At 29.3% G+C, this 19,784-nt stretch overlaps 1 protein-coding gene across 1 annotated transcript; it reads right to left on the reverse strand.

Moving 5' to 3' along the window:
• Window positions 1–792: 792 nt before the first annotated feature.
• Window positions 793–17,211, reverse strand: LOC107438527 (trypsin-1). The gene is made up of 7 exons (XM_016050835.3): window positions 17,074–17,211; window positions 14,414–14,502; window positions 12,523–12,629; window positions 8,041–8,279; window positions 7,929–7,961; window positions 3,329–3,477; window positions 793–1,216 (listed from the first exon to the last, which is right to left on the reverse strand). The coding sequence occupies exons 1-7, from the start codon at window positions 17,138–17,140 to the stop codon at window positions 1,055–1,057; spliced, it is 846 nt and encodes a 281-aa protein (XP_015906321.2). The 5' UTR covers window positions 17,141–17,211; the 3' UTR covers window positions 793–1,054.
• Between the last annotated feature and the right edge of the window lie 2,573 nt (window positions 17,212–19,784).

The following is a 19,784-nucleotide window of genomic DNA, read 5'->3' on the forward strand; positions in this document are numbered from 1 at the left end:
ACAGGTTGTCCCTTATTTTCTTATTATGCATTATGACGTTAGGAAGTCAGAAAAAAATTCTCAAAAAGTAGGCTGCACTCTACTACTTCCGTACATTTATGGTAAAGTGTACTAAATTAAAAAAAATGTTTAAAGATTGAAAAATATATATTATTTCTTTGTTTAGAGACATGTTCGTGTGAAATTACACATAGTAATTAAAATATGAAACTAATTAAATAAATCAATAGTTAACTAATAGATATTTAACCTAGACATATATTTCTCTCACAAGCAACGAAATTTACTCCCCAAAAATTTTACCGGCAGTGAAAAAACTACTCGTAAATTTTTTGTTAAATTTGTTAGTATTTTTCCCATACCGTTGAATCGCAATAATCACTTCGCAAATAAGAAGCTTACGGTCTTTTTTATCTTGTAAAATGCGATCATGGCGCAAAATTGTAAAAACAAAACAGAAATTTCATCGTATTTTAATTAATAAGTATTATTTTAGTAAAAGACTAAGCCTAACTGTATAAAAAATCGAAAATATTGTGAAATAATGATTTTTCATTTAAACCTTCAATCAATAATGTTACAGTGTTTACTTTGCATAGTTTATAGGTTATTAATAAAATAATATATGTAATAAAATAAAGATATTCTACAAACATCATCTCTGATTAAAAACTTACTCTTATATTCTAAATTTCACTTCTCAAAAATTAAATGCTACGTCCAAAAAATTAAATAATTCTCTTTTCCTTTAGTCAACTGTACATGTACGTCGAAAAACAAACAAAAATCAGATTGCAACTAAAAAATTCTTTTTTATTTTCATGGTTTAAACAACATGCAGAAACATTTAAATTGACCACATTAGAGGAACCATATGTTTTAAATAGAAATGAATTCCGATATATTTCCGAAAATAGTGCATATATATCACGTAATACGTAATGTATACGAAATTTGTTCATCAAATATAATGAAGAATGATGTTCCTGCAACAAAAAGCTCGGTACAATAAAAGCGAAATAATTTAAGTTTCCCGGTTATTTTTGTTAGACAATTAATAACCTCTCATTTGCTTTATCCATGACAAAAAATAACTAACTCGAGTATAAACATCCGGAAAGCCGGATTTGGCACATCCGGATCCAAAACTTGTCAGGCCAGCTAAAACCCATCCTCTATCTGCTGTTTTGCAAGCTAATGGACCACCTGAATCTCCCTGAAAAAGGAAATGGTCATTTTGTCAGTTTACATCATAAAACAAGATACGCAGTTATATTGCATAAATGTTACAAGCATAAATTATAAGTATATATAACGCTTTGATCAAGGTCGTGTTTCATTTATGTAATTTTTAGTGCATCTTTTTTCTAATCAAAAAATATAAAAATGGAATAAGCCATTATAAATTTAGTTTTTTAAAAAAAATTTAAAAGAATAATTCATTAGTTATTGACAAATTTCTTAATTTTTTCAACATTCAAATTGAGCTTTCTTTCATAAGTAAATGATTGCTGTTAAAAACCAAATTATGTTTATAATTTTTTTTTCGTGAATGGGCAGAATAACTATTCTTCAAAAACTTACATATTGCCAAAGTTATACTTTGTTCGTATCTGATATTAAAAGGACCAGGTTTTTGTAACTGGTAATCATTTCTATAATTTAAGCTTGTAACTGACACCAAAGAAGTTGATACTCGGAAAAAATGCATTTCATACTTAAAGACATGGAAATGTCTATTCACTGACGACGAAAAGTATGATTCTATGGCAACACCAAAAAGTTCGACACTTTTATTTTGAAGATCTTGGGTAAAAATTACAATAAAATATGGTTTATAATATGTGATAAAATTTGGTAACCGTGGTAAAATCAGGCAATTTTATCAGGATACCTTAGAGCATGTCATAAAAACTATTTATTCGGTTAACTTCACTTCTCAATTTTGTATTTTTTACTAAATGTGTCTAAATAAAAACTATAATTTTGAATACTAGAATTTCCGTTAAACCATTATCATATGAACGGAAAATTGCCGAATGAATGGTTTAATCGTATATGTTTTTAATCGTAAAAATCGTAAATTTTGGTTTCGTTAACCATAATTGTGATTTTTTTTTACCATTATCATTCAGTTCGGTACTTTTACCAAATTGTTTTTCTCTATTTAAAATATACAGTAATGTTTTTTGCATGAAACAGCAAATTGGATTGGAGAGGAGTTTTGTTGTTACGTATGCTCCCTGTTTTGTAGAAGTTTTTAATGACTGTTTTTAATAATGTTTCTTAATTTCGTTGCAACGGTACTCAAGATGAACAACATATAGATCTTTCGATGCGTTTGTAATTGAAGGGCGTGTTGAAATAGTTCTTTGACTTCAAAAAACCACAAAGAAAAAAGTCTTGCAGCTTTAAATTTCATTATCTGATCACCAAAGCGAGAAATTACATGAGCAAAATATGACACAACAATGTGCTCAACAATGAGAACACTTTGTTTTTCATATGGTGCTTTATTTTTAATAACTCAGAACTTTTAGTTGTCACTTTATTTCACTTATTATTTTCATTGACACTATTTTATAAAGCAAAAAGGGCAAAATTTAAATCATGAAATATTTTCGGACACTCTTTACTTTTATAACAAAACACTAAGAGTAACGTTAGTTGAAAACTAAGAGAAATAAAAAACAATCTAGACATAGTAACTACAAGTAATGTAAGCACGTTGAGAAAAAAATATGGTAAAATTTATAATGTATCTTGCTCTGTGGAAACACCAAATAGCTCGGTAATTTTTACCGAATCTCTTTGGTAATGAATTTAGTAAAATTAACAATAAAGTATGGTTTTATAATACGTGGTAAAATTTACTGGCATATTACATTTAATTTACTGGCAAACATTTTTTCGTGGAAGAAACTTTAACAGTTAAATCAAAACCTTAGAAAAAACTGTAATTTTTAAGTGAAGTAAACTTGCTATTGAATTCGTTAAATTCACTAAGAAATGTGTTACAAAGTTTCTATCTAATAGATTAATTGCATTTTAATTGGCTTGAATCTATGCAACTGCTACTTGAAATTTCGATATTTTAAAATATTAAAGTATTTTGATGAATATTAGTTATGACCATTTAATATGTGAAAGTTTATTCTAAACATGTATTCTAAAATTTTAGATCAAGGTTAAGGTTGTGAGAACACTCTGTATACAGCGTAAAGTTGATTTTTTAATTTATTAAAATATTAAGGGTGTGGTCTTGAGGTTTCTAAAATTCAAGCAATATTACAACAATTAAAAAAAGAAGGAAATATTATTTTTTTACTTGACATGTGCCCTTTCCACCATGTAATGTTCCTGCACATAGATGCCAAATTTGCAATGGTATTCGAAATTTCGTTGTGTATGCTTGACACTTAGTGTTGTCGAATACTTCAATGGCTACTGCTCGGAGATCTTCCGATGCCTTAGAACCTATTTAATTAAAAATAATAATAATAATAATAATATGTGCGATTAGCATATTTCTTATCTTACTTAACATCTTACAAAATTATATCAAAGCAAATACAGCAAAACCTGAAAGTTAACTACCCTTGTAATCTGACCTCTAGTCTAAGTTGACCTCTACTCTGTAAAAACAGTGGTGTAATATCTTTTCAAATTTGATGTTAAACAACTCAAAAATTGCAAAAAGGATCACTTTATTTCAAGTTAACACCATATAAGCTTTTCATATACAAAAGGTTGTAGTTAAATCTAAACAACTAAAGTGGAAAAACATTACGCAAAGATTACACGCATTCTAACAACTATTGAGTTATTTTCGCTTCTGAAAACAGCAAACGTTGGCACACTTTAGATATCACCAGTAGTTAGTTTACATTGAGTTAGAGTTGTTGTATGTTTGTTGTTTACTTCAACGCCTCTATAAAGTAACTACTAAAACAAAAGTTTGTCGTTAAAATAAATCTGTGTATTTTTAGTTGCGTAATAAGGATAATTATATTTTAATTTTTAATTACCTGTAGCTGTATTAAATATTTCATAATATTTCATTTCTAACCACTTCGGTTTTATTAAGCCTAATTCGAATTCATATTAATATTCTCTACGTGCTGTGTATATGTTTCTTGCTTTATGTTATATCTTAAAAATAACTTAACAGACTCTATGTATATATCTTTCTGTAATTGTGAATTTTAATGCTACAGAGTAACAAACGAGCGCAAAAGAACATAGGTTTCATTACATCAGGAACTATTCTTGGGTTCTTGTTGTAGTGAAAAAACTAGATCTAAGAGTTATGTGTGGCGTTTTACTTCACCAGTTTGGTGTAAAGTAGTTGCCACCATATTTTCTTGTTAAGATACGTGAAACTTTTTTACGTAGTATTACCTAGAAATGAATTTATCCTATATTAAAAAAAAGAGATCAAAACTTCCGTAACTTGACCACCTGTATATCTTGTATGTTGACTGCTGAAATAAGTCTAATTTGTGTAAAAATTTTATAGAACGATATTCTTATCCCTTCTTAAGTTAATCTACAAAAGAACTTTTTATGAATATTTCAATGCTATTCTGTTTTATACGAGAATTTCACTGAATTATTAAAATGGTGTTAAAAGCTGACCAAATCCCTTTTTATCAGCAATGGAGAAAATATAAAAGATATGTAGATTAAGATATATGACCCATCTTATGAGTTATGAAAATATATAAAATGGTTAACAATGAAAATGGAACACGTGTCTCTGCACTAAATAGTATTTTTATTTTTTTAAGTATTATTGATTTTATTCAGATGCTTTAGGAACCATCTCATAAAAAACTATCTAATCATAATATTTCCTTATTTATTTTAAATAATTATATCAAAATGGTCTCAAATCTATTGTATTATTAATATATTTATAAATATTCATTATAATTTTGCAAGTAATATGAATATTGTAAGCTTTCTTCAGTACTTACAAAACTGTCTAAAACTATGTATTACATTTCTTAAAAAAAAAACTAAGTAGAACATAATATTTTTTATTTATCTAAGATTTTACATATTCATATAAAATAGTTGCAAAAACATTATAATTATTTTTGTTCACATCGAATTAAAATCCTTGCTGTGAGTTTTGGGGAAAATATTAAAGATATACAGATAAAGATATACAGATCCGAAACGGAAAAAAATGGTTAAACATATACAGATAAAGATACTGTCGAAATCAGACGAATATTTAAAAGCTTCCCAATTGTTAGCCATTCAATGGTTTAAAATATATCTTCACATAATTTAACAGCCATAATGATTTATTAGGTTAGTACGTATGAAATATTGGATTTTTAAGTGAATGCATAAACTAATTTTTTTTTTCAAAAGCTGTTTAGTGAATCAAAATATGTTCCAATTGTTTCAATACACTTTTCCCTAATTGCGTAGATGCATGTCTTTTGATATGGTACTGATCTTCTGAACTCTGATATGAAATATTTCAGACTGTCTTCATTTCCATACTGTTTAGCTTGAAAAACTGTTCTAACTCTTTAAAAAGTAAACCCTGTTTGGCAAAAGATCCAACTAATAAGCTTATTCTAAGAACACAATCGGAAAAACTATTGGGAGAACCATGTGAAAAATATTATATATGACAGTCTGAAAAATTCCATATAAGAGTAGACTAAAGATTAGAATTCCTTGAAGACAGGCACCTACAGTCCGGGTTCATATTATTAAGAGCACTCTAAGGTTCTATGTAAAATTATAATTATCAAGTGATACTATACAGCTCTATTGTTTTTACTCGGATGCATTTGTTTAAGCTCCTGTATCAATGGGTTAACATTGCAATGCAATAAGTTAAAAATAAATACAAATCGGAAGTATATAAGTCTATAAAAAATCCCCTGAATAAAAACCCATTACATGTGGGTTTAGCTATAATAGTATTGCATATAAACTCGTACAAATCATGTAATTATTAAAAAACTACAGTTCGTCAAATAATTTGACCTAATTATTATAATATACCAATATAGTGTTTGATATAATAAATATTCTATATTTATATAATATATCGTCTAATTTGACCAACTGATACACTAGCGTAAACAAGTGCAAACCGGTTTCAGTCACATAAAAACATTAAAGCTGTAGAGTATCAACTGATAGTTAAGATTTTACTTAGAATCTTATAGTGGGTCTGATAATTAGGCCAGGGACTGTAAGTATTAAAATCTCGTTAAGAAAAGTGTATTGAAGCAAATGGAGCAGCTTTTAATCAAATTAAGAGTTTTTGAAAAAAAGATATATAGTTTTATATATTCGCTTAAAAATCCGATATTTCATCACTACCAACCTAATAGTTGGCCAAAATCGATTTAAAGAGATTTTCACTGATCAGAAGAATTTCGAAAGCACTCTCTATGTTATAAGCAGGGTAAGGATGCTTATAACAAATACGTTTTGTTTTTCCTTTTAAGGCATTATTCATGGTTAAAGAGTTAGAATACAGGTTATTCATCACTGAGAACTCTTAATGTCCTCGTCAAACATGAAGTCAAAAAAAGTAACCATATTAGGAGTCACAAATTTATATTTATGCAAGAGTTAAGAAAGCTCTACATTGAAATCTGTCAAATCACTAGTGAGGAAGATAGAATGAGAAACAGAAAAATCAGTTTGATTGTCTTAAGAATCTTAGAGTATTTCTAATCATCACTTTTCAACTATTTTTTATTCCAGTAATCAAACTGGTTTTTATATTCTGAGTCCTGCTTACTGTTTACCTCTAATACACTGCCAGAATTTGAATCATTTGAATTTCTAAAATTACATTAAAATAACCGACAGCAGTGTGTCCATCAAATTAACCGTAAAATTTAAGGTTAGGAACATTTCTTTATCTTTATGGTTTTAAAACCGTTTACAACTGGTGTGATGAAAAAAAAACGTAAAAATGAAATTTCACTGAACACTGAGTAAAGGCTGTGGTTAAGCTGTGTTCTGTCAAGTGAACCGTAGAGTGAAGCTAAATTAGTTTATATAGTGGTGCCATCTACCGTTTGAGATGTGAAATAACAGACACTTTTGTGTTAAGCAGACCTGTAGTGCTGTCATCTAGATGTGAATGAGTGTTTCGCATTCCAACAATTCAGGACGCTACAAACTCCTCCTGTGTTGAAAAAGTGGTGGAAATATCACTGTGTCAAGGATGGAATTCGAACTCCCGTTCAGCCGGTCATGAGATTAGCAGATTAGCCCTCTTGGCTAAAACATGTAAACAGCAGAACGAAGAGACATCATAAACTGCTCACCTTAAACTTATTACTATAACATTATTAAGCATCCAATGATGGAAAAAATATATATAAATTCATAATCTTTAACAAGCAGCTTAGCTTTCAGCTTGCTGCGATGCTTGCTTGCTTGCAGCCAATGAGAACGTGCACTCGATTCTCATTGCCTGTGAGCTTAGTCGGAGTAGGTAAAATTCTAGTTGTTCAATCATAATAGGTGAAAACAGTCAATAAACAATTTTTCTCACGGTTTGAATACTATCTTTTTTAAGGTTATTTGACTGTTTTCAAGAAATACGGAAGACTAACAATTAAATATTTTGTTATATAATCACTTTTTCAGAGAAATTTTTAACAGTGTAGTGATTTGCTAGATTTCGATAGTTTTTTTTCCCCTTTGTATAATATTAATTTGTGACCTATAAAGTATAGGCATTGTTTACTTTATTTTTGACAAGGGTTTTGAAAATGGATATATTAAGAGTGGAAATTACGGAACACAGTGTATTGGTGCCACTCCATGAACACCGTGTACGGAACGCCATCAATTACAAATGAATGCCTAAATAAAACTCATGATAAATTAAAAATTAAAACGCAAAGAAATTTTTTGTTTAAATGACTTACTCATTTGAACTTTGCCCCATCCTGATGCAGTGCCTACAACAAAATAATGTTTTTTACATTTGTATGCACAAAAATTATTATACTGGCAACAAGAACAAAAGTTTTAACTTACAGAACATTCCTTGAAACGTATCAGTCTCTTTGGGCAAACAAATTGGTTTAATGTTTTCATTATTCGTAACTGATTCAGATAATTTCATGAGGGCAATATCTGAATCATAGCCATGATACCATGGATAATGGTAAATTTGAGAAATACCTATTTTCTTTTCTGTGCCATCAGGATCTTTTAAATTCAGTTCACCCAATCGAGCTTGCCAATATGATGGATGGGGTAACACAAAAGACGGGCTGAAATTTTTAATCATTACTTTCAATATTTAGACAACTGAAGAATTTAGAGCAATTTAATGATAAGCCACATTTTCAAACTCTTCAAGGATACGTTATTTAAAAGCTTTAATAAAAAGAAATGTACTTGTAAAATATCTATCTGGAAACAATGTAAAAAAATATTTTGATGCAAAAATGTCATTTTTAGAAGAAGTGTAGCTTATCACTATTTTCTTCCCAAACCCTTCAATAGAGTAGCAAATAAGATAAAATAAATTATTTTAATACAAATAAATAATTATAAATATTCACATGTATATTCATAATATATAATATTCATTTATAATATGTAATATTCATTTTAATGTATAATATTCATTCTAAAAATATTCATTTATAGTCTTTCATAAGCTTTGAGTGAACCATTTCACACTATAGACAATTTGAACTTTAATAGAAGCTTTAAAGAACCCCCCAAAATCCACTTTTTTACTCAACAAATTTTCTATCATCAATTTCAAAAGACAGCACAAAAAGAAGACGAAGCTTGAATATTAATAATTTTTATCATTCAAAGTTGAATGTTTATACAATTAATAATAAAATAATATCTAATGTTTAAATCATAAACTTTAAATTTGAAATTTTTTGTATTGTGTCTTGAAAACGTCCCAAATGAAAATAATTCTAAATATCATAAATGTTTTTAATGTTTTGCATGAGATATGATGGTTCCCGTTTAACAAGCTTAAGACCCTTGAAATTCCTAACTCTATATTCATAAGAAAGTGCCTATGTATAATGAAATGACTATGAGTGCTCCGGTGGAGCAGTAGATTAAGGCGTAGCTCACACCGCAAGTAGGAGAGCTGAGGGTAGAGAGTTCGATCCTAACAGTCGACTAAACAACCGACGGGTATACGCAGCAGAGTGCACAGCAAATCTGTCGTGGCTGAAAGAGCTCTAGTTGGTTGTGATGTGGGATTAGGAGAGAGAGGTACCAGCTTAGACGCTATCCACGACATCTGACCAGAGTCAAAATTACTCGACATTCCTATAATAGGCCGTTAAAAGATAGAGTCCTAAAAATGGGACTACGTGCTAGGCCATTTCCTCCTACATCAGAAAGCCTCCACACGGTTTTTTATAAGTAGTTTGCTCAAACTGTCTAAAAAGTGAACCAGTTGTGCGCATGAATCCAAATTCTCTTTTAAAAGTAATTGAGAGAAATTATATATATTAGATATTTGAGAATTGAATCTGTAGTGGTTGGCAAGTAAATAAGACAAACCAATCAAATTAAAAAATTAAACAAATTTTTCGACATATATTTGCTACCACTATCTTATTTTTACTAGATTTTCTATTAAATGTTTCTTTCGCAAACTTGTTTACCTTCATAGTGGCCTGATAGGACTACCTACAAAAAACCGTGTGGAGGCTTTCAGATATAGGAGCCATTGGCTTGGCCATGGCTGAGTGACGTATGTGTGCTTGTGTATGTGTGTGTGTATAATGACTATGTGAGCCAACTAAACACTAATATCAGAGTTATCGAGAATATCTTATAAATTTCATGAGGCACGATATACAGAGTGTTCAATAAAGAGTAAAGACAGCCCCTAATACGTATTTTTAGAATCCTCATCAAAAATGAGAACAAAAAAATATGCACATTAGGTGTCGGAAATTAATATTTAACCGTAGAAAAAACGAAAACTCTTTCGATATTTGACAAATCATGATACAGGAAGGTGTAAGTATTAAACAACGAGACAGGTTTGATTGTGAGGGGAAACGAGAAGAGTTGAAAGTAGGAAACGAAAGAGTTGAAGTTATTCGAAACATCTTCAAGTTTAAACCTCCAATTAATTCCAATACTATCTATTACAACTGCCTTTTACATCTGAAATTGGTCAAATGTCAATCTTTTTTTTTTCGTTGGTCAAATATTGGTTAGCATCCGCAAATGTGCATTTTTTTTTCAATTCTGATAAGGATTCTAAATTTGCGTAATAAGGGTGGTCTTTATGGAAATATATAAAGCCAATAATTTAATATTTAAAAAATTCACCGTGTACACATTAGTGTTGCTTATATAATCTGCATAACATGAGAAGTCTTCAGTGTATTTTTACCAACTGAGAATTTTAGGAACACGGAAGGAAAAAATACCTTATTTATCAGAAAAATAACAACGTGACAGTAAAACTGTGATAACTGCATTTAATATTGGGGTAATAATAAAATGTATTTTTGTGCTTTTCGGGGCACCATATTTTGAAAATGCCTCCTAAATCCACATACGTTATACACACGCTATTTTCAACATTTAAGAGCCCACTATTATAATCCTTTTTCGAAGCCGTGGTTTGTCAGAGGATAAAGCGTTCGCCTTCCAATGTACTGAACGGAGTTCGAATCCCAGCTATGGTTGATCGATACGAATTCCGCACCCGGCTCACACCGACCACAGTGCTGACGTAAAATATCCTCAGTGGTAGACGGATTATGGGTTAGAGTCCCGTTGCCGTCAGGCTAAGCATGGGAGGTTTTCGTGGTTTTCCTCACCATATAACGCAAATGAAGATTTGTTAAATCAAAAAGTCCTCCACGAGGGCAGGTTTCTCCCAATACTTTTGTCTTCTGGATTGGGTTATTACAAGGCTACGGATTTGAACATTGGTAGTCGTAAACCAAAAATTGGGTCTGCTATTTAGCGATGGTTTTTAAATAAAACAGTCCTTTTCGAGTCGTTCTAGGGATCGAGCATTTGCTTCCCAAAGAGGTGAACCAGGTTCGAATCCCAATGCAGACTACTCGATACGAATTTCGCATCCGCCTTGCACCAACAACAGAGCTGACGTAAAAAATCCTAAGTGGAAGACGGATCGTGAGTTAAAGTCCCCGTGCCGTCAGGCTAACCGGTGGAGATTTTTGTGATTTTCCTCTCCATGTAACGAGTTTCGAGTGTAACACGTTTCAATTAAAAAGAGATAATTATAAGTCGGAAAATCTAACTAGCTCCTTAACTAATACCTCCTTAAAAATACCTAGCTCCTTAAAAATACCCTGCCATATATAAAAATACAATTTGAAAAATGCTATCGTTTTTAAAGTTTATAAACATTTAGAAAAATTAATTATGCATCATTATTTTTTATTAATCTTTTTTATTATTATTATTATTATTCTTTTATTATTAATTATTTTTTGATAGTATATTAGTTATTATTTTAAAAAATAATAACTCATATACTATTAGCACACATAATAATATGATGTTAGAAACTGCACTGTTAGAAATTTCTCAGAAAAAATGCTTAAATAACAATTTATTTAATTGTTATTTTACCATATTCAAACAAAACAGTTAAAAAAACATAAATCAGATGGTATTCAAACTATTAATTGAGAGAAACCCCGTTTATTAACAGCCTTCACCTAAGACAGTTAATCAACCAAAATTTTATCGCACCAACCCCTTTTTATAGAAGCCGCTTAGTTCCATGTGCATATTGTATCCGAGAGGGGTAATCTGGTTCTCATGACCGAGAAAGAGGGGGGTTCGAGTCCTAGTGATGGCACCATTATGTTTCCTCAATTCCCTTTAACTCATGACGAGTTTTTTCAGTGTCCTACTCTTTTCAATTAGTGACCCTGGACACATAGAATACGATACTTTCTTTTGCGCATCTTAAAACTGCTTTGCTTAAAGGGCTTATTTTTCATTTCTTGCGATATATGAAACCACCTAATAAACTATTTAAACCTCATTGCATGGTTCATTTGATAGAACACAATTCAGCTCCAACCTAACTCAATGCCAGTACTAATTGTCTAAAGAAAGGCCTAGCTCCAATGTGCAATTAAATTTCGTTTTTACGGTTTAGAAACAATGCTAGTTGTAAATGGTTTCAAAAAACCGTATAATTTTGTATTCGTGATTTTTTAACCGTACTAGTTGTAAACGGTTTCAAAACAGTGAAGGTAAAAAAAGTTCTTTTCCGTAAACTACTATTAATAGGATGGACAGATTACAAACTTTATCGTAATTTAACAGTGAAAATTCTAACAGTGTATTTTCAAACCTCATTTGTTTAATGAAAGTGTTTTTTACATAAATCAGTCAATATTCAATCAAAAAAAACAATATTTCAACAAAAAAAGTCATATTTTGTTGGGAAAAACATAATTTTCGAAACAAACTATGCTATATTAAGTATCATACATTTAGTATAATTGGTAGGACTGAACTCACTTTACAACACAATGTGCAGCTGTGAGAATCCAATCTTTGTCAATTAGCACACCGCCACAGAAATGGGGTATTTTGCCTTTTTGGGGATGGTTCAACTCTAAAGAAACCTAAAAACAAAAATTATAATTAATTTCATTTATATCTATAATTATTTTTCGCAAAATAATTCCGTTTTATTTATAATCAAAAATTGCGTAATAAATTTGCGCAAAAAAGCAATTAGTAAAGTAAAGTAGCCTTCAAGTTAAACTTATTTCTGCTTTAATGCCATAGGAATAAATATTTTAGTTTTGAAAATATTCATTGATGAGCTTTCAATTGAAGTTAAAGTTATTTTTTAAAATGTTAAATAAACATTGAATGAAACAATTAAGGGAGAAATAATTTGCATATTTATATATTTCTAAAAAAAATCTTCTTTAACTATTATGAATGTGTATGTAAATGATCATATATATATATTTATATATATATATATATATATATATATATATATATATATATATATATATATATATATATATATATATATATATATATATATATATATATATATATATATATATATATATATATATATATATATATATATATATATATATATATATATATATATATATATATATATATATATATGTAAAGTTTCAATTTAAGTTTCAACTGATGTCTTCGTAAAATTTTTTGATAAATATAATGACACACTCGAAGTGATAAAATCTATAATTATCATGAAATCGATCAATAGCTATAAGAACGCTTTTTTTAAAAATATCTTACGTGCAACGGAAGCTACACTTTTTTTCATTTGCTTGTGAAGTAAAATTTTTAAATACATCGATAGAGAATTGTATAATTGATCAAGTCTGTGAAAATAAAACAAAATTGTTATGAGAAAACGGCATTTATTGAAAACTGGATATTAAAATTCTCACTGCAGTGTCGATTCTGAAAGCTACAAAGCCTATGGAACTATCTTAATTTAAGAAATTTTTCAGTCCGTAATTGCAAATATTTGTGTTTGTTGTTTTTTTTAAGGAGTTTTCTTAGCGTAATGACAGAAAACAGTAAATTTCTTTTACAAAAAAAAAAAATTTAAAATGTATTCAACTCAAACTTCTTTCCTTATTTATCAACCTTTAAATTTAGTTTAAGCAATTTCCGTGATCTTATGAGTCTTTATAAGACTTACGCCAAGAAAACCTTATTCTCAGTATTTTTCCTAAGACTCTATCAACAAATAATAAAAGCTAAATAAACTAATTTTATTGCTGTTGTTGTCGTACACCATTAAGACAAGAGGTTCGACTGTTCTTGTGTACCAGTGGCGCCACCTGTGACCAAGATAGACTTCTGTCACACCCATATGTCACACCCGTTTATAGGGCGGACCTATTTATACATCCATTCATTCCTCTACACATCGTTATTTCGACCTGAACCAGAAAACGATTAATCTCCAATTCAGTACCCCCAGAGGTAAAATTTGCTATGGGAACATGGTGGACTTTGTGACCAGACGGATTTAACGTATACCCGTCACCATTTACTTCACAGGGAGTCGATTGGCTCGACTCGATTGGCTGGACTCGAACTCCCGCTCTCACGATCGTGAGTCCAGCGATTTTCAAACCAGGCTATCCCGGCTCTAGACTAACTTTCAACTTAACAAATTTAAAAATATGTTCATTTTACCGATATTAGAACATTTAATGATAGTAGAAAATCGATTACTTTCAACTTTTCTTTATTTTACTTTTGTAAAATAAATATTTCAACATCAGAATGTAAGTACAGATTTCCAAGAAATAAATTTTACGGCAATAAGACGATTATAGAAATGTTAATGGCTATTTTAATTTTTGATGTACAAATCAACAACAAAAAAACTTACTTGCCATGGAAACTCTCCTCTAGAAGCCAACCGTCCACCAACAATCCTTATGCTGTCTGTAGAATTTCCATATCTAGTGACTCCGCAGCCTAAAAGAGAGGCTTTTCTTTATAAGAAAAGGAAAAAAAGCAAAAGTAATCTGCAGCATTTATCTAGAAGTTAAATCAAAATGAAGAGGCGGCAATTCTGTGCATAAAATATTGAGGTACACGAAGAAAAAAATTCTGGTAAAATTACCATATTGTATGGTAATGATATTTCCAGTAAAAAAATTTAAATATATATATATATAGATAGATAGATAGATAGATAGATAGATAGATAGATAGATAAATATAATTCGCGCTAATAAAACCAAAATCTATGGTATTTAAAACAATCATTTGGTAATTTTTTCTGTTCATATGGTAACGGTTTACCGGGTTTAAGGTTTTCAAAAATATAATTTTTATTACTACACATTTAGTAAAAAATACAAAACTGAAAAGTAAATGCTTTTTATGCCGTTTTCTAAGATATCATGTTGAAATTACCCACATTTTACCACATTTACCCAATTTTATCACATTCTTTCATTGAAACATAGTTAATGCTACTTTGACAGTCAATGACAATGCATAAAAGTAATTTTATGTTTAATATGTGAAGGTAAAAATATAAATCGGTGACCCATTTAAAGTGTAAATATTTCTTCTTCACATCTTATATTTCTACCTTCACATCTTAACATAATGGCCATTACCTAAGAACTCTCAGTTGCAAATATATTATTGAAGTCAATCAAAGTCTATATCCAAAGTTAGTCAATCCATTCCAACCATTTAAATTCCTTCCATTGAACCAAAGTCTATACTGCTTTGACAATCAGCGATAATATTTTGTCGGTTTACAACCATGTCGCCCAAATAAGGGACTTATAGCTCGTTGTTTCTCAATTGTGATTTGGGAAATTGTGATTTTGCAGAACTATGTGCTCATGCATGTACTTTTTTTTTCTCCTTAACATTCGTCTAAATTGAGCAATCATTTCTAAATTACTTCAAATTTACACGTAATGTCGTCAGAAATAGTCAGTCTAAATTTATTCTTGCAGAAACACGGAGACCAGCTTAACTATTTGATTTACCGTCATATAGTTGTCATGCTACTTAAATTATGATGACAACGTTAGTTTCAGGGGAAGAAAGGAAAAACTATATTAATTTCAATTCAGTGTTCCAAATATATTTTAAAATATGTTCCTTCGATCATATTGAAAAATATTACTATATTAATTGCATTAATGTATAGCACAATCGATGTAAGTGCATATACTAAGGATTTAACAATAAGGGCTGTTTTCTTAAATTCAGTTATAGTTTAAAGTACACAAACAAAATTTCCAATCATTATTTTACAAAATTTCATTTAGAAAATACAGACAAAAGCAAATTTGGAAATAAACTTTACTTGTCATACTGAAAATTTAAAAATATCGCGAAGATTTGTTTTGCACAAATCATTCCTCAATTTTTAAAGCTTATGATAATGTATAAAATAGGAATAATGTATAAAATATTTGACAGGTTGAATAATTTATATTAGTCATTAGTTCTAATATTTAACAAGTTATAAACTTTATTTGTGTGACAAAACTTTCCAACTGTCTTATAAAGTCTTAACGTATTTTTCTCGAAAGAGCAACATTTTATATCATTTTCTATGCTATTTTAAGAATCGAAGTACGTTGAATTGACTGATATCATCAATATATGTTTGTTCCTTTTACTTCGATTCCAACTTCGCTTCTTCAAATGGTGTAGAAGTCGTATGAAAAGTATAAAATAATTGTAATAGCGCTGAATGAATTTTATTTTAAAGCATACAAAATTTGAAATGAAATTTAATAGACACTTAATGAGTAACAACGTTAATGCCGTGAACTGAATTTTGCTTTAAAGTAAAAAAATGTTTACTTATTAAGATTATGCTAATAATTATTTTTCTTTTTTCTAAATAAAAATGTTTTTAAAGTAATAATTTTATTATTTGTTAGAAATTTATTTCATTGAAACTAATTTCCAAAAAATTATTTGTATCAAGGCCTTACTATATTTGAAGAACCAATCAAACCACTGTTCGAACCCATAAATTATAGGTCGATGTAAAGTCTTTTTTTTCTTTAGAAAAATATGTTAAAAATACAGGTTGACATCACAAAGTTCATTTTCTGTTGATCTTTAATTTAGTAATAACTGAACTAATTAATGACTTAAACTCAATTTTATTTATTAGTAAGAAAATTGTTACCTATTAAGATCATGTTAGTAATAATTTTTTTTAAAAAAAAGGAAGAATATTTATGAAGTATTACTTTTTTTTCTATTTCTTAGAAATTTATTTCCCTAAAACTAATTTTAAGGGAACCAATTATATCAAATACCTAATTACACTTGAAGACAAAACCAATTCTCATTAAAAACCCATAAATTACAGGCAGGAGTAAATTCTTATTTTTTAAAGAAAATTATGTTAAAAAATCACATCACAAAGTTAATTTTTCTGCTGCTTTTTAATTTAATAATAAAATTATGCAAAACAAAATAACGCGTCTCGAAATAAGTAAACTATTTGCTGTCTCTTTATGGTAATATTGGAGTAATTTTAAACGTGATACTCACTTTGTGCTGCAATTTCCGTAATAATCAAAAGAAGGATGCCTATAGTAAACTCTATTAGATGAGCCATATTATTAACAGATGAAGTTAGAATGAGTAGACTATCATCCTAAGTCTTCTTTTATGTATCCACTCCCCCCACCTTTCCTATTTTTTACTAACAAGAAACCGGCTTAGAAACACAAACCGCAAACGCTCGAACGGACAACGATCTTACGTTGTTATTGTAAAAAATACTTGACAGGTCGAACATCTTAACGTGATAGATAAGAAAAACTAGAAGTTTAAAACTAAACTTTGATTCTGTATTTTAAAAGTAAATATTTAAGCAATTAAAAAATTTAAACTCTAAATCAAATAATAATATCAAATAATAACATGAATTTTATGGCCCTTTCACCTCTTAAATGTGATCGCTTCCCTCCAATATTTTTTTTTTGTTGAATTAAAATGCTTTTTGCATCAAAATTAATAATTGTATCCCTATTTATCAACGTACGCAAGTTCCGTATAATTTATAATGATACTTTCCTAAAATTGGCTGACTACAAATTTATTGAGTCTGCGATTTTTTATTTTCTTTTTAATATTTTGACTCGTTGGAGAGCTTTTAATTCTGGACATAGCTCAAAATGCGTATTTTAAAAAATGGATATAGCTTTAAAAACGTATTTAAGCAAATGGACATAGCTCAAAATGCGCATTTCAGAAAATGGACATGGTTCGAAATGCGTATTAAGAAAATGGGCACTGCGAAAAATAAAGTACACCTTTTCAATGTTCAACCCAAATTTAACAAACTTTTTTAAACACTAAGCATTATCATTACGGGGCAAAGTCTAGGACTTCTGGGTCAGGGTGGCTGGTCGTTGTATATCATATATAACATTCGGGTCGGGGTCAGGGGGTACGTTGTATATCATATGTAACATTTCAGGCAATCTCTTCTGATTCATAACTCTAAACGATAAAATAGTTTTTTTTAATCTAAATTCCTACAACGTAAATTTACTATCACTATTATTAATTTATAGGATCCGTGCCAACCTTGTAAAAACTTTTGAAAGAAAACTTTAAAAACAGACCAATTTAAAATTTTTTATGTTCTTAGTGATTTATGCCAGTTGCTACCTACGTACTACTTTTCTTAAAGAACCACTTTCAGTCATGTCCATTTTCCTAAATACGTATTTTGAGATGTGTTCATTTTTCTTCAACATGTACTTTGAGCTGTGTCTATTTTCTAAAACGCATATTTTGAACTATGTCCATTTTTTTTAATATGCTTTTTGAATTGTGTTCATTTTTTTGAACACGCATTTTAGGCTATGTCCATTTTTTAAAATACGCATTTTGATAATGCTCGTGTTCTTAATGCGTTTTTTTGAGCTATGTTCAGAATAAAAAACTCACAGACGTGTAAACAAATTTAGAAAAACTCTCTGTCGCAAAAATATGCATATCACGCATTTATTTAAATATCCAAACCAAATTCAAACCTTTTTTAAAGTTGAAATTTCAATTTTACAACATGCCTCGAAAAACTTAGCTGTCTGTTATTGAGAAACATCAAATAACAGCACTTAGGAACATGAGGGAAGGATATAAGTATACTACATTTCTAAAAAGATAAATCACTCTTTTGATACAGTTCTAAATATTTTGACCAAACAGTGCAATTATGGGTAGAAGTTCAGGATGGCCTGGCAAGTTTTCTCTTAGGGAAGAAAGAAAAACTATTGGAACAATATATAAGTCGATATCTGCTAATGAAGTCCGAACAGAACTACACTTTGATGTTTAATACGTCTTAGGGAAATAAATCGAAGAATAGTATTTTCTAAAATACAGAGTGTTCCGAGTCAGAAACCACATCCTAAGTTGCAATCATAAGCTGCAAGCATTATAAGTTGCAAGATTAAACTTTCGTCCAAAAAACATTAACATAGATTGGTCACTTGTAAGTATCAATATATCATTTGTTATAGCAATGAAAATATTATTCTCAAAATAATATACAGTGAAACCTCTCGGAAGCGACGACTCTCTGTTCCGCAGAACGGTCGTTAATGGACGTTGGTCGTTCTTAGGGGTTATCTTCATTGACTTCAAATTGTTATCGAAGGTACAGGACTTTTCGTAAGCAATTTTAATTTTACTTAGTGTCATTTTTTTGGTGCGAGAATGCCACTTGTGTTGGCGTAATCAAAACCGGATTGATGAATAAAATTTAGCGTCAATAAAATTGATCTTTACTGATATAATTATGAGTAAAAACATATTTACCAATTATTGTACCAATTACAAGTATTTATGCTAGTTGACTATTTACCAATTAAAACTATTTACTAATTACTTATTTACGAATTAAGACTATTTTAAATAATAAAAAACAATTATGTTTTTCGTTTACATTTGCATTTAATTTTATATCATATATTATTGCATTTAATTTTATTTTATTACTAATTTTTAAATTAGTTAGCTTTAAAAAATGAAACTAGGTTTGTTTATTTGAGATGCTTAGTTTTTTTAAATAACCTTTTTTTTTTAATTTAACTTTCAACTCTGAAAATAAATCATTAATAACATCGTCTTTAGTACACTTTGACTGCAACATGAAGTTATTTATGTCTTTAAAAAATCGTCAGAAAAAGTTCTCTATATAAAAGCTGCTCACAAATATTTAGAATACATTTTAATCTACTTATTTG

The sequence above is a fragment of the Parasteatoda tepidariorum genome, chromosome 11 (assembly GCF_982258835.1).
Source record: "Parasteatoda tepidariorum strain Cologne lab strain chromosome 11, Ptep-v5.0, whole genome shotgun sequence".
Lineage (NCBI taxonomy): Eukaryota > Metazoa > Arthropoda > Arachnida > Araneae > Theridiidae > Parasteatoda > Parasteatoda tepidariorum.